This window comes from Anser cygnoides, chromosome 2, assembly GCF_040182565.1.
Source record: "Anser cygnoides isolate HZ-2024a breed goose chromosome 2, Taihu_goose_T2T_genome, whole genome shotgun sequence".
Lineage (NCBI taxonomy): Eukaryota > Metazoa > Chordata > Aves > Anseriformes > Anatidae > Anser > Anser cygnoides.
The window spans coordinates 139,914,583-139,928,990 of record NC_089874.1 but is presented as its reverse complement, the minus strand read 5'-3'; the positions used below and the strand labels follow the sequence as shown (position 1 = coordinate 139,928,990).

At 42.2% G+C, this 14,408-nt stretch overlaps 1 protein-coding gene across 3 annotated transcripts in view; it reads right to left on the bottom strand.

Moving 5' to 3' along the window:
• Window positions 1-14,110, bottom strand: part of CPQ (carboxypeptidase Q) — a 185,281-nt gene extending 171,171 nt beyond the window's left edge. Inside the window, exon 1 of one of the 3 annotated variants that reach the window (XR_010828728.1) lies at window positions 8,994-9,919. Coding sequence is in view for 1 of the 3 variants with exons in the window: in XM_066990614.1 (XP_066846715.1) it covers window positions 8,994-9,034 (41 nt within the window). In the remaining 2 variants the exon portion in view is untranslated. Of the gene's footprint in view, window positions 1-8,993; window positions 9,920-13,955 lie in introns of those variants that run through there. The other 2 variants (XM_066990613.1, XM_066990614.1) reach the window with 2 other exon arrangements.
• Between the last annotated feature and the right edge of the window lie 298 nt (window positions 14,111-14,408).

Genomic DNA, 14,408 nt, shown 5'->3' with positions numbered 1-14,408 from the left:
CACCGGAGTTTTGATAACATTAGAATAGACTGAGAAGCCCCAGGGTAACAAACTCACATGCTGCACAGCGATGTCTCATGCACTTAACAGCATCTGAAAGGAAGTTTGTTGTGACAGCCGTGGAGTAGGATGGCTGGAAGGCTAGGTGGACTTGCAAAGTGAGGAGGAGATTTCTGCCTAAAAATAAAGTCACTGAGTTCTTCCATCACTTAGAAAGACAACGGGGAAAAAACGGGAAAAAAAAAAAAAAAAAAAAAAAGGCTTTATGATCTTGAAGAGTGAAGCAGGAAAGCGGACATTCCTCAAAGGTTGCTCTTGCAGGATTGTCAAGACTCCTCATCTGGGAGCACATTTTATTCACAAGTCAGTTAGAAGATCTTGGCTTAGGGAACAGACAAAAAGTTCCCTTTTATATTACTAAGTCCTTAAAATCAGCTTTTTTACACCTAAAGCTAAGGAAAGAAAGAGCGTAACACAATATGGATACAAGACTTTGAAAACATTACCAGATCTTATTATACTTGACCATGAAGTCCACAGAGAACAACAAATTGTGAGCTGTTTTACCTCTGCTAACTCCAGTAGAACTATCCAGATTTACTGCAACTCAAGATACATCCTGAAATCCTTGAAAAGATAAGAATGGCCTAGTTGTGCATGACCACGTATGACCAATTAGTGATACTGACTTCCGTGAACACAATAGGAAAGAAAACGTTTAAAGAGGTCTAAGGATCAAAACAGAGAAAGTCCAAATCTGCTCAGAGACACCACAGATGTAGCTCCCAATCTGGCAAAGGAAAACGGTCAACCCATATTTATACTCCATGTGAGAAGTCCTCCAGCTTAACATAGGAAGGAAGCAGTAAAAGGAGCTGCACTTAATTCTTTCTGCACCTCCAAGCCTCAGAACAGCAACAGGTACCTTGATACACTCAGCAGATGCTGCTAAAATGGAAGAGAGTAACCCCAAAGAATCACGCCGCAAGCCATGTGCAGAGCTCCCTCCCAGCAAAGCTCCAGAAACAATCACTCTGCAACTTCCCTAAGAAGCAGTGGCAGCCAAGACAAAAAGTTTAAAAAGGAAAAAAAAAAAGAAAGAAATTAGCACAGAACAATGCCTAGGCCATGTAGCAGCTGATGTAATTCTTAATGAGCATTCAAAACACAAACAGTTCACAAAAGGGAGAACATTATCTTTTCAGAGGCAAAAGACAAGAATTCAGTGGGATTTTTAGAGGAGAATAACTGAATAGAGCAGAAACATTCAATGGAAGTAAGACAGCACGGAAGCAACAATAAAGAAGTACACAATGTTGTTCATACTCCAGTGAATGCCAAAGTATGGAGCCAACGCCAGCTGATGGCATTAAAAGACAATGAGGGGGGCAGATTTTGGACAGTTAAATCATAATGTAACAGAACAGGGATGTAATTAAATTTATCTGGTATTTTGATGCTCAACTTAGGTGACATTTCCTTCAAGCTCGTCAGTATTGTTCTGGTGTAAAAAACAAGAGATGTTGTCTTCAGACACAGAAACACACACACGAAAAAGAAGTACATTCATGCACACCCCTTCCAAGACTAAACCTTGGTGGCCTCTTACTAATTCAGTGAGCCTTTCTTGATTGTGAAGGTCCTCTGGACAGATGTACATCTTGTATCTTTTCACAAAATTCCTATATAACTGAGACATAAACTCTTCAGAGCTGCATATTGTGTCTTCAGCCTCTCCTACAGGAGAAAAACACACCCTTCTTCTTGAGACAATATAAGCACAGGAATCTTCTCTCACAACCTCTTCTTATTCTCTTACCTGAGAAGGTGAATTAGGCTATGGAAAAGGATAACGGGACCAAGATAGAAACAAAAGGCTATAAATTAGGGGTCAGCAAAGACAAAAATTGCCCATATGGTCTCATACTTCAATACCTATCACCCAACACCCTAAACCAAGCTTCTTTTTGAAAACATGTTCAGCAAGCCATCTTCTATGCTTCACTTACTGTTAATTCCAGTAATTCTGATGCTGAATATTTTCCTTCTGAGTTTTTACTCAAAGACAAGCAGATTGCATCTGGCCAAAAGATGAAATCTATCTTCATACCAGGACAAAGCCTAAATGAAGAAGGTAAGACCTCTGAGCAACTGAGCAGTCCTTATCGCTGGTTAGCATAAACTGCTGAGGTTGATGGGTCGAAGTTATAACAGGAGCAAAGCGAGTTTTTCTACCAGCAGCCAGCGCAGGGCTGTCACCGTCACAAGTTGGTCTGCGACCCCTGTGAAAGCCGAAAGCAATCAAAATGCCAAGTATCTGGCACACGCAGGCGCCTCTTGGCGCTCCTCCAAGCAGCAGGCCAGCAAAAGGCTGCTCAGTCCTAGGGAACACGTGTGTGCTTCATGTTGCTCCGCATTTGGGCCAGGAAACGAAAATACTTTCGGTGCCTCCTGACAATTAAATCTGAGTTTTGAGGGTGACTGTACGCTACTAAGGTTGGGGTTTGTTGTTGTTTTTTGCCAAAATGAAGCAACAAAATAGGTAACCTGAGTTATTAATTATGTAATGGAGTGTAACTGGCCACGTTTTCTGATGAAGTGACCTGTCTGGCCTTACTGAAAGTTATGCCAGCTGATAATCTCAACTGTATTCATCATATATCACTCTGGATTTGCAAACTCTTACATTAAACTCTCTGCTTTTCCTTACATGACACAGCATTCCTCTGTGAGTACATACCTACAAAGAATATGAAAAAATATATTCATTTTAAGTCAACCAGTTATGCAAATTGTAAATGCTTTGAAGAAAAGGACAAAAAAGACCAATATATTCAAAAGCATCCAACCACTTTAGTTAATTTTCTCCATACACCTACAATCTAATTTTACAGGTATAGCTAGCGCCACAATTCCAAACTAATAAACAAAAATTCCCAATTAAAATTATTGTAACTTGTCTGAATATCTTGAAGTTTTTTCATAGTCTTTGTAGTCACAAGAAAAGTTGTGCTCCTCATAGTATAGTATCAACATTCAAGTGGTTTTGTGAAGCTTATAAATGCGGTGAACATACTGCTAAGACTTGCTAAGGAAACTGATATTCTAGTCTTTTGCCTCCTCACTGTGAGATACATCCACCAAGCCTTCGCTTTCCAGAGCAACAAAGGGCGAATTTGTAAATACAACTAACCATATGAAAGGGGGCAGCATCAAGAATTGCTCACTACACTTGACAGAAAAATGATTTTTATGATGTACACATTTCTTTGCTCGTATTAAGGGTGGAAAAGGATATTAATTTCAACGAGGCATGCTATGAAGTATGTCGTTTATGATTTTGTCATGCTCACAAGGGCATAATATAGGGTGCTCAAATATCTCACTGTAGTCCAACATATCAACATCAGACATAAATTGCTACAGCTCAGCAGCGATGTACGGCTGGGGCCACCATGCCAGAGCAGACTGCACTGCAATATACAAACAGAAGAAAGCTTGGCATGTTTAAATGTAAAGAACCAAGGAAAAGAACAGACTGTAAACAAGATAAATATACTTTCCTCCAAGAGCTTGACACACAGAGCTGGGGTTTAGCCAATTTTGAGAAACAAACTGCAAAGCCAGACCTCTTTCTGATGCTGAGGAAAGCTCCAACACCACTTCTTAGCCAAAGCTACTCCCCAGTGCAGCACACGTTTGCCTACTCTGCTCAGTACAGCTACTATGCACGAGGAGGTTCTGATTCCAGATAAAACTTCTATTTTTCACTGCCATTTAAGAGACAAAAGTTATTCAACAACTTTGCTATTGCAGAACAACAACAAAAAGTCAGTTATTAGAGAAGATATCTATCACCGTAAATATTCTTTTACTTTTTTTTAAGTCCCAGTTCGGATTAGGTTCACAGCACTAGCCACTGCAGAGGCACTGCGATAGGCACGCCATTACAAACTTAAAACTACAGACAGACGAAATGGATAAACGACTGGAGGAGGAACCCAAAAGCGACATCTCCAAGTTCCTCAGTAGCAACATGAAAGACGTTCCAATTAGCCTGATCATTCAAGCCCTTTCTGCTGACACCATCAAGAGGAGCCGATCAAAAGCTTGCTGCAGTGAGACATATGGTCGGAGTACAAAGAGTCAACTGGAAATCAAAGCAAAAAAAAAAAGAAAAAAAAAGAATAAAAGAACATACCATGGAGTAAACACACCAATTATACAGAGATAACAGTAACAAATGCTGACACAAGTGAGTCTGCGTATGGCGATTCATGCTTTTCTGAGTCAAGCAATTCTATTTCCAAAAACGAATTTTTAAAGATGTATTTAAGTTTTTTTATGGGGCAGAGCAAAATATTTCTAAAGGTAAACACTTACAGTTTCTAGTATGCTGTTATCAAAAACCCAAAAAAGCCTGTTCTCCATTTGTTTTTGTTCAAGCACTAACACAGCTGGCATGTTTCTATCCAGAATTCTTATGCAGGGGCTCCAAGGATTCATCAGGCAGGTGATCTGTGGAAGATCTTACACTGAGCTGAGCTGTTACACGTTAGAAAAACTTCTTTAAGTCTTAAACATTTTATGCGTAGACAAGATTTTAAGATGGGAAAATACATACCGCGAAGCCTAGATGTATAAAATTTTCAGGTGAAAGCACATCAGTGCAAAATTTGAAGTTAGTTTTGAATATTTATTTTCAAAGATACTGTAGCTGGAAGTAGCAAGGTGTGTGTTATACGTCCTCTGTTTTTTAATGAGAAAGGCAGAAGCACACTGCTCAGAACCAAGAAACAACTGACACCTGAACGAACACCAATTTCTTAATACCTTTTGACGAATTACCATTCAGCAGAAGGCTGAAAACAGAATAAACTTCTCTCTGAAGTAGCCAAAAGTAACAGCACAAGCCTGAGCAGATGTTCAAAGTGGAATCAAGAGTCTAAAGCTTCTTTTGGAGGGCTATGTTTATTTCTCAGTCCACAGATGTATCACCAGGAGAAGCAGTTGCATTACCAATTTATATGTTTAAATCCCACCCGTGTGCTCAAATTAAAATATTTCAGTACAGCAGCACTGGACTAATGGTATCACCTACTATAAACTACATTTGCTACTTAGTAAGATGCTTACATAACAAATTGTCTCTAAAGCTAAATGCAGAATATGTGTACAGTACAGTTTTCAGGTTCAGGATCATTAGCCCCTGCCCTTGAGTAGCATTTCTCAAGAGAAGCCACTGGTTTCCAGAAATTTTTTTTTTCAAAGTTTCATCAAAAAGTCTTTAGAAAAAAAGATCAAAAGCAATGTAATATAATATAATATAACTTAGACAATGTTGTTAGCACGAGTAACTCTCCAAGCAAAAATAAATGCCTTGTTCTTGCATAGGTATACCTGCAGAGGTAACACAGGATGTACACACACAAATACTGACAGGAGCTTCAAAATACATGAAAAAGTACCAATGCCAAAAGATGTTTATGAGCTACACTGGAAACGGCTTTCCAAAATGGCAAAAAAATATTTGTGAGAAGGAAGGTGGTTTAATGAACCATGAAACCGCCTTTTCTCAACACAGTTCTTGTTTGAATCCCACAGTATTGGAAAAAGAAACAGAGATCCATCCTTTAAAATACTCACAGGTTCTTTTTCCTAGCTTTGTTCTAGCTGTCCAGCTAGCTGTGATACCACTTCCTCGACCCAGATATTTACCACAGTTTTGAATGCGACCGCACAAAAGCTGATACTGTACTTGAGCATCATGTGAAGGGAAGATACTGATCTTAGCAGGCTGGAGCCGACGAGGTGTACAGATGTGTCACTGTCTGGCACGCGTCGTACAGCATCTGGCACACCTTGTACGGCATCTGCAGCGCTATTAAAGACAGGGTGATCAGCCCTCTTTCTGCAAATATTATGGTAAGACATCTCTCTGTCTTTACGCCGACATGACTTTACCGCTGCGCCTGACTGGTAATACTCACGGATTAAATGATGCCAAGGAAATACAGGAGGAAACAAAACAGCTAAAGGTTTCCTCCCAGGCTTTAAACACTGCTGCATCGTTCAGACTGTGTAAGAGGAAGGTGACAGGCAGGTGTCAGCTCCCACACTCCGAAGGAAGCTTTTACACTGGTTATTTTAGAGAAAGCCAGCTCCCAGCTGCTGCCATGAACACACCAGGCCCAGGAGAAGGGATGCACTCGAGCTCAGGAAGCACACAGAGCCCGGAGGGCCCTCACTTCCACAGCCAGGCCCCAAATTGCACACCCTGTCCTTCTGCTCTCGCACGTGACAGCCCAAAGCTCCTGGGTCTGCTGTAGGTTTGCTTACGGTTGTGATTTTCCCACAGAAATGTAAAGTGGCCTGGAACACGCTAAAAAGCGAAGCCAGTTCCTCTTTAAATTGCTTTTAGCCTTGGTGCTATCAAACTGGGCAGGGTCCCCTGGTACTGGGACACCTCTGGCTTTTACCCTACCTGTTAAGCAGCTCTCTGCAAACACAGTTCTGGGAACGCCACCTTTAAGTGCTTCTAGTCACAAGGCCAACCATTAAGGAGACAAAAGCTTGCAGAATCAACCCACTCAGAGCACTTTGATTGAGTTATAAATGACCAGTGATCTTCAAAACCACTCATTTGCCTTGTCACACATGGTGTAAAATTCAGGGGGCTTTGTCCACGGCATGAACAGGGGGACTATTTGACATTGGGGGTCTGGCATTATTAGTGGGAGGAACAAACACGGCCTCTGCCTCCTTCAGCGAATCCAGATGATGTAAATGTCAGTCCCTTCACGAACTGAACTGCAAGTGCAAATTAAAACACAACTGATATTGGGGGATACATAAATTACCCCTTAGAAATCACTTACATAAACTGTGGTTTAGATTTTATCACATATATTAGCCTGCTAGCAGGGTCAATCCATCAGGTAGAGCTCACACAAAAGTAAAGCAGCGTTCCATGCTGGATGACAAGCTCACCACATTTGCCCGTGCTTCCATGATTTCCTACTAGGGCCGCTCCTCAGAAAGCTCTTCTTTGAAACCACCTGGAAGCCGGGCTGAGCCCCGTGCAGTGCTTTGGTCAACGCAGGACGTAGCAGTCTGACAACTCTGACAACTTCCCAGTTAGCCACTGGCACAGGACTAAAGGCAACGCTAATCCTACACCCCTTACTCCACGCTTACCACAGCCCTACTCGTTGAATACAAAGTACTTTGATAGGTACATGTGGAGAGAGGCAAGGTCAGCAGAAAGCCTGCATTTCTTAAGCTTCCTTTCCCGTTTAATTCCCGGATGAAAGCTTTTGCTGCAGTGAAGTTACCTGCTGCTGTCAGAGGAGCAGCTGAGCTTGCGCAGCCCACCACCCACAGCTGCAGAGATGCTTGCAGCTCACAGCCCAGCTGTTACCGCACCACAGCCGAAAATGTTTTCCAGGAAAAAAGGCTCCTGTTAGCTGACTTCGATCCTTCCCGTGCCGCTTCTCTGGAGGGACAGCTGTTAGACAGCATGCTTCGCTCTGATAGTTTGGGGAGGTTGTATTAGATGCCTGCTCTAGTTATTATTATTTATCCAGCGTGCATCTGTTTTTTTATATACAGTTCACATACTGATAAGCTTGCAATAGTTATTTTTATATAGCATTCTTCAAAGGAACTTTCCCATGCTCCCACTCCTGTTTGCACGCTACTCAACTGGGCTGCATGCTCTGGGTTTCAGAGAGCAGGCGCCCGACTACATTTAATTCCAATACCAAGGCACCGAGAAAAGAAGCAACAGAGAACTGCCATGCCAAAGAAGACAGAGCAGCATGTGAAAGGACAGAAGAAAAGAGTTGGAAAATCAAATGCCTATTTACTATCACACACACGCACAAGTAACTGCTCTGGCTTCGGTAAACACTCGAGAGCTGCAGAAGCACGGTGGCAGCTCAGACACGAGTGTGGTATCTAGCTCAGTGCTAAGCCAGCTGGGAGGGCTGCGCCATAATCCCAAGGAAACAGATCCGGTTTCAGAAAAACAAACAAGCACATAAAGTCCAGATCTGCTTCACAGGCACACATATCGCAGCCCAAATGGTTTTTAACTGCCGGGTTCACTTTCTGCCTTAATATTAGGGTCGCGAATAAAGGACTCACTTTGTAGGCTTAGTTTTTACCCTTCTACTTTAAATAAAATTTGTCTTATGATTTGGATCAAAGAAACGTGGGATCTATCACCACTGATAACCGATACCTCTTCAAATAAAGCCTAACACACACATAAACTTCTTTCAGCCTAATAGCTTAAGCCATAAAGCAATTTTCACGGATTGTTAGAGTACAAACAACATTAGACAGGAGAGTATGACATGGAAAAAAAAAATCAGCATTTCTAGCCATGCCAAAATTCCCATTCTAGGGAAAGCGTAAAGTCTTGCTCACTTACGAACACAAAATAACTCATGCTGTTGTGTCAATAGGATTATCTTTACTCAAAAGTAATATTCTGGGCCAAAAAAAAAAAAAAATAGACCTACTTTGAGCAATGAGAGAATCGCAAATTGAAAAAATACTGAGAAATAGCTTTTTCTCTAGGCGAAAAGACTTGCTAATAAGTTTTCAGCTCACCTAGAGCCATATGTAAAAAAAAGAACAATCATTTTATTCTGCCCATATCTTCTTGTCCCAGCCAAATTAAGATGTGAGGCTGAAGACACTGTTGCCACCTGCTACAAGCACAGCAGACTTTTAAAAGCTGTTTCAACCTCCAGGGTAAGCTGCTCCCTCCAAATTTCTTCCAGGTCAGCTACTTTCTCCTCTCTCTCCACCAGATTTGCTAGAAGGACCCAGAGGTGCCCAGTGGTTCTGCAGCAGTCCAAAACTGGACAACCACCCAACAGCCCCATATGATCCACCTGCACCAGACGTGTTGGGTTTGGCTATGCCAAGTCTTTTTAGTAATTACGACTGTACTGTACACGAGGTAACACTGCGAGATGTACCTGCTGGCCTGGGCAGCATGACTTGCTGGAAACATGCACATCCATCCTCATTCGGTTACTCCTTGAAGAGTGGCCATGGAGAGACTCCTGCTCATCACCACCCTTTCTGCAAGTTTTTTCTTCAGCCCTAACCGGTAACTCCAAAATAAAGCATGAATCAGAGATGTTAGCTGCAGTAGTAATGTGTATTAAAATCACTGTAGGTGTATTTTAACAGTCTACGGATGGTGCACCAAAGTTTGGATCAGTGGTGGCTTAAGTCCATCTAGGTCAGCACTGCTGTGGCTTTGCCCTCCACAAAATTACACCAGAACCTTGCCCATGTGGCCAGGCAACAAGTCGGTTCTGGGAACCAATCCAGTGAAAAACATCTTGATTCTCTGCTTGCAGAAATTAATCATGAGCATTAGTACCACTAGGTGACTGCCGAGGAGAAAATGGGGCGTACTACTCAAAGGAAGGTTGGTTGGACTGTGCAGTGCCTGGATCCTAAAAAGCATCCTGAAAACTCTGCTCCTTCCACCTCCTCTGGCACTGGGGTGGAAACCCCTGCAGTAACTGCAGCCAAATTTGACAAGGGCAGTAACTCAGAGCCTATACACAATTTTTTTCCAGCCTGTTCCTGAGACATTTTTTTTGCTTCTGAACAGCCTCTATACATTCCTTACCTAACAACTCTTTCAAGACAACCAAACTGAACAAGTAATTAAAATTAAGTTGACTTCTCCTTCTAGGGTATCCCAGAGTGCATCAGCAAGGTAGAAATTGTCTGCTCTGTACATGTTTTGGCAGTGCTGAATACATTACCTGAGAGGAGCAGTACACCTTTCTGGCTTATCTAGTTGTCATAAGAGGAAATACTAACAACCCACTGCACTACATGATCAATCTTAAAGAAATTAGTAACTTAGAATTCTTTCTGCTTCCCAAGCAATAAAGAATTTCAACAAACTAGAACTCCAAGGCGTGTTTTTGCAGTCTGCCGTGGAAGAGCACTCACGTTTTGTATGGGAGAGCACAACCAGAGAGCCCTAGAAGGTGAGCCCTGCGATTCAGAATAGTAAGGATCAGCAAGACCAGAAATGCTAATCTCAAAACCTGTGGAGAGTAGAAGGGGAAACCATTACAGATAAATCAAATTTATGTTTTGGTTTTCGACAGCTACGGATAAAAAAGTGCCCGCTCTCCCAACTGAGTCTACTGCCTCAGATCTCACTTCAAGGCCTCGAAAAAGCACAGTGCTTTCTCAAATGTCTATTGGCACATGCACAATATTACATAAGCCCCTTTTGTGGGGCTACTTGAAACACAAAATTACTTTCGACTCACTTGTCTTATGTAAATTCCCAGTCAAGTGCCTCCTCTGAAAAAAAAACTAACACAAAAATTAAAGACACAGGATATCAATATACATGTAACAGATGAAAGCTAGAAAAATTGGGGGAGGGCAGAAGAGTGATCTCATTCCCTTTCATACACAGTGTTCCAGCAGGAAATGTACTAGTGCTATGTTTGAGTAAAAGATCAGACACCATAATGAGCAACTGGAAAAAAAAAAAAAAAAAAATCAAATAGATTAAAACCAGAACTGTTTCCTCACGTCAGTACTAAAATGGACTTCACGAGGGTAACAACAATTCTCAGTTGCACGAGATGCTAAATCAGTGGGGTCGAAAAACAAGTTTGGGCAAATCTTGAAGTGGTGGCAAGTGTCACTGTTCTACTGAAGGCAGAATGGTCACCTGGAAAAGTTTAAAGTAAATCTTCCTAGCTGCTTGTATTTCCTATGATGTAAGAAATGTCTATGATACATTACCCAAGATTAACATGCCCTCACTACAACATATAGGTTCCTGATTTAGAATTCATCTTCAGAGATTAAGAACTGAGAACAATTTGACTAGAATTTTTATTTTCTAAAACAAATTTTTCATCTTTTAAAGTCATGTTTAAAGATCGCGGATCTTTTACCACACCTCTCACTGCAGTGGGTAGTACAGAGAAACATGTTGACAAAACGTACAAACAGCTTCTCAGGGACGTGTCTTAATTCGAATGCCTGTTCATTAGATACTTCAGCTGAATCCCTCCTTGACAGCAACAGTACCAAAAGGATTTTTCACTTTTTTCTCTTACACCCACTGTGGAGAAAATTCTTCAAACAGATCTATGTTAATTAGATTTAAAAGACTCTGAGAAAACATTGCTATTCTTAATACCCGTACAGAAATAAGAAATCCAAATGAGAATTAAGAAATCCAAATGAGAATTAAGAAATCCAAACGTCTCAATGCTCTCTGTTAAAAACAAAAACCACCACAATAATAAAAACATGGGTCCATTCTCTCTGTCTCAAAAAGAAATTATGCCTCTTGTAAAATCAAGGTACCCAAAGCATCATTTTTAAAACTAGAGGCTAACAAGATTAACATTTTTCTCAAGCTGACATACAGTTTTGTCTTCTATTGTAAAACCGAAACAAAAAGGAGTGGAACATTCTCCACAGATTCTGTCTGAAATTCTGACTTAATCAAGAAATCGGCATTTAGGAGATTACAAATCAGAGCTAAAAATTCACTATTGCCATCAGAGTGAAAAATGTAAGTGACTGGGGGTCAAATGAAGAAAGAGCTTACATTTATTTCAGTACTTTGAGATTACTGTAGACATTTGGTAACAAAAACGTGAAAGATTGCTGCAATGCAGTTTTTGACAGATAATATTTCCTGTCGAGACAGAACAGAAAGAACTGTAGAGCTTCAAGATTGTAATCGTTTTGTACATTTCTACGCACAAAGTACTTTTTTAAGCAAAATATTTCACCCCTGCAGCTGCTATCTCTTAGATGTACTGCCATCCTTCATCTTCATCCTCCCACAACTGGAAAGGCAGGAAGAAATGACATGACAAAGTTTTCAAGCTTAAAACAAGAAAGTTTATATGCTATAGCAGGAACAGAAAAATGAATCCTATGAGCATTATGAGTTTGTGCAATTATATCAACAATGAGAGACTAAGTTGTTTCCTTTCCCGTTTTGGTGTTAAAGACACGCAGGCATTTGCAAAACCATGTTATAAAACCAAATAAGAATTTATATGAGCTTTTACTGACAGATGTCTCCCAACAGGGGTCAATGCCAGGTTGTTCTTCCTCAGCCCAGATTTGCAATCTGCTCTTATCTGATTTAGTATCTTATTGTTCTGCTGTTCAGAAGAATTACATACATTTTAAACACCAAGAAACAAGATCAGGTAAGACAAAGGCTTAGTATGAATCTGTAAAGCTGCAGCAGCTCTGATCCAAGTTTCTCTCTACAAACTACATCAAAAAGACTGCAGTTTGGGTAAAGCAACACCGACAGCAAGGCACAACTCATATGTTCTATTAAGACAGAGCGGGTATGTCTGAAGAAACGAGTGTAAAAATTTACAAGAAAACAAGAGACTTACAAACTCTGACAGATACAGTAGGTGTTGCTGGGTTTCCTTGGGGACAGAAGCATTGTAGATTTTATTTAAAATAATAATCTAACAGAAAAAAACACCAGTCAAGACTAGAAGATCTGTTTTTAAGGAGTGATAGTAGATAAGCATGAGAATGGCTTCGTCCTTGCAGACAAATAACTGAAGCAAAATCAAGGCCAACCTTTGTCATCATACCTTAAATCTTACAAATGTCTCAAGCTAAAAGAGAAAGATACATTCTAGATAAAGACGTAGATGTAAGCAGTCCTTCCAATTCCCTCACAGGGAATCTGTTCTACAGTCCTACCAAAGATTGCTTTATAAGAGAAAACACCCACGCACGCCCCTTTCATCGACAGATTAATACACTCTCGCAGCGTTTTGATATAAAAAGGAGAGCAGATGTGGAACAGTTTCCAGAAACAGTAAAAATTAATCTAATTTTGAACTGAATGAAAACCAGACAGACAGATTTTTTAAAACTGAGGCCTAAAAAAACGCAAAATCGGGATTCCAGGTGCTGGACGAACAGGCCTTTTGGGTGCTCATTCAGCACCTGGAAAAGTCAGGACCCAAAAAATGCTTGAAGGCAAAAGCTGGTAATCAACAACCCAATACAAATCCAGTGCTTGTATTTTGAACTTTCACTTCTGTAGTACTCGAAGTAGACTTATAGCTTGTCAGACACAGCCATGAGATTCAAATGCTGCTCCGTATCTAATAGTTCCTTAGAAAAATCTGATTTAGTTTGCAGAATTTACAGGTTTTTATATCTTTTCTTTCATATATGGAGTAGTCCTATAAAATATGTATATACGTACATAAAATTGTATATACTTATGTAAAACTGCCTCTCTCCTTCTATACTTTTTCGCATCAACTTGGAAAAGGTAGGCTTTGAAGAATAAATTCCTGTCAAAACAAACCTAAACGGCACTGGTTACTGAAGCTTCCTGCTCAGAAGCACGAAACCACTTTGCACGCTTGCACTTCTCCGCTATGATGTGCCATGAAACATAACATTTAATTTACGCCCTCGTTTCCAGTGCCACTGCTGTGGGGGCAGCACCGTGCCCGGCTCTTTGCAGGGGCGCTGACCACGCGTCCCACGTGCGTAGTGCCAGCTGTATCTTGACGTCCACATATATTTTTTTTAATTCCTATGAGAGGAAGGAGGCGGGAGGAACGTGTTTCTGGCTGTGTGGGGGGAAGCAGGGCTGACGGCTGCCCCCTCCGACCCACTGCCCCCCGGCCGGGCAAGGCAGGGCAGGGCACGGCAGCACCCAGGGGCGCCATGTCGGGGGGGAGCCGGCTCCGGGACAAGATGGCGGCCTCCGCCCCCCCCATCTTCAGCGACAGGAGCGGTCCCCGCAGAGCGGCGAGGGTGCCCAGGCAAGCTTCCCCGCAGGATGTCCCCCGAACCCCCGCCCCGCCCGGCTCCCTGCGAGGAGGAGGAGGAGGAGAAAGAGGAGGAGAAGGAGGGGAGCGAACACGCACCTTCCCCGAGCACACCGGGCTGCCGCGGCGCCAGCACGGCCCCCGCCTCCGTCGGGCCGGCTGGGGCCGCAGGGGGCGGAGGAGGAGGAGCGGCCGCGGGGCGGGGGACGGAGACGGGGTCAGGCAGGGCCTCGGAGAGGAACCCGACCGGGTGCCGAAATTTCTTGTCCCTGCAGTTTCAGAAGTTTCCTGCTGAGCCCACCGCGGTAGTTACGCTGCTATGCGGGTCTGCGGTTCTGGATCATAAAATCATTAAGGTTGGAAAAGCCCTCCAAGACCACCTGGTCCAACCATCCCCCTACCACCAATGTCACCCACTGAACCGTGTCCCTAAGCACCACGTCCAACCTTTCCTTGAACACCCCCAGGGACGGTGATGCCACCACCTCCCTGGGCAACCCGTCCCAGTGCCTGACTGCTCTTTCTGAGAAAGAAATGTCTCCTCATTTCCAG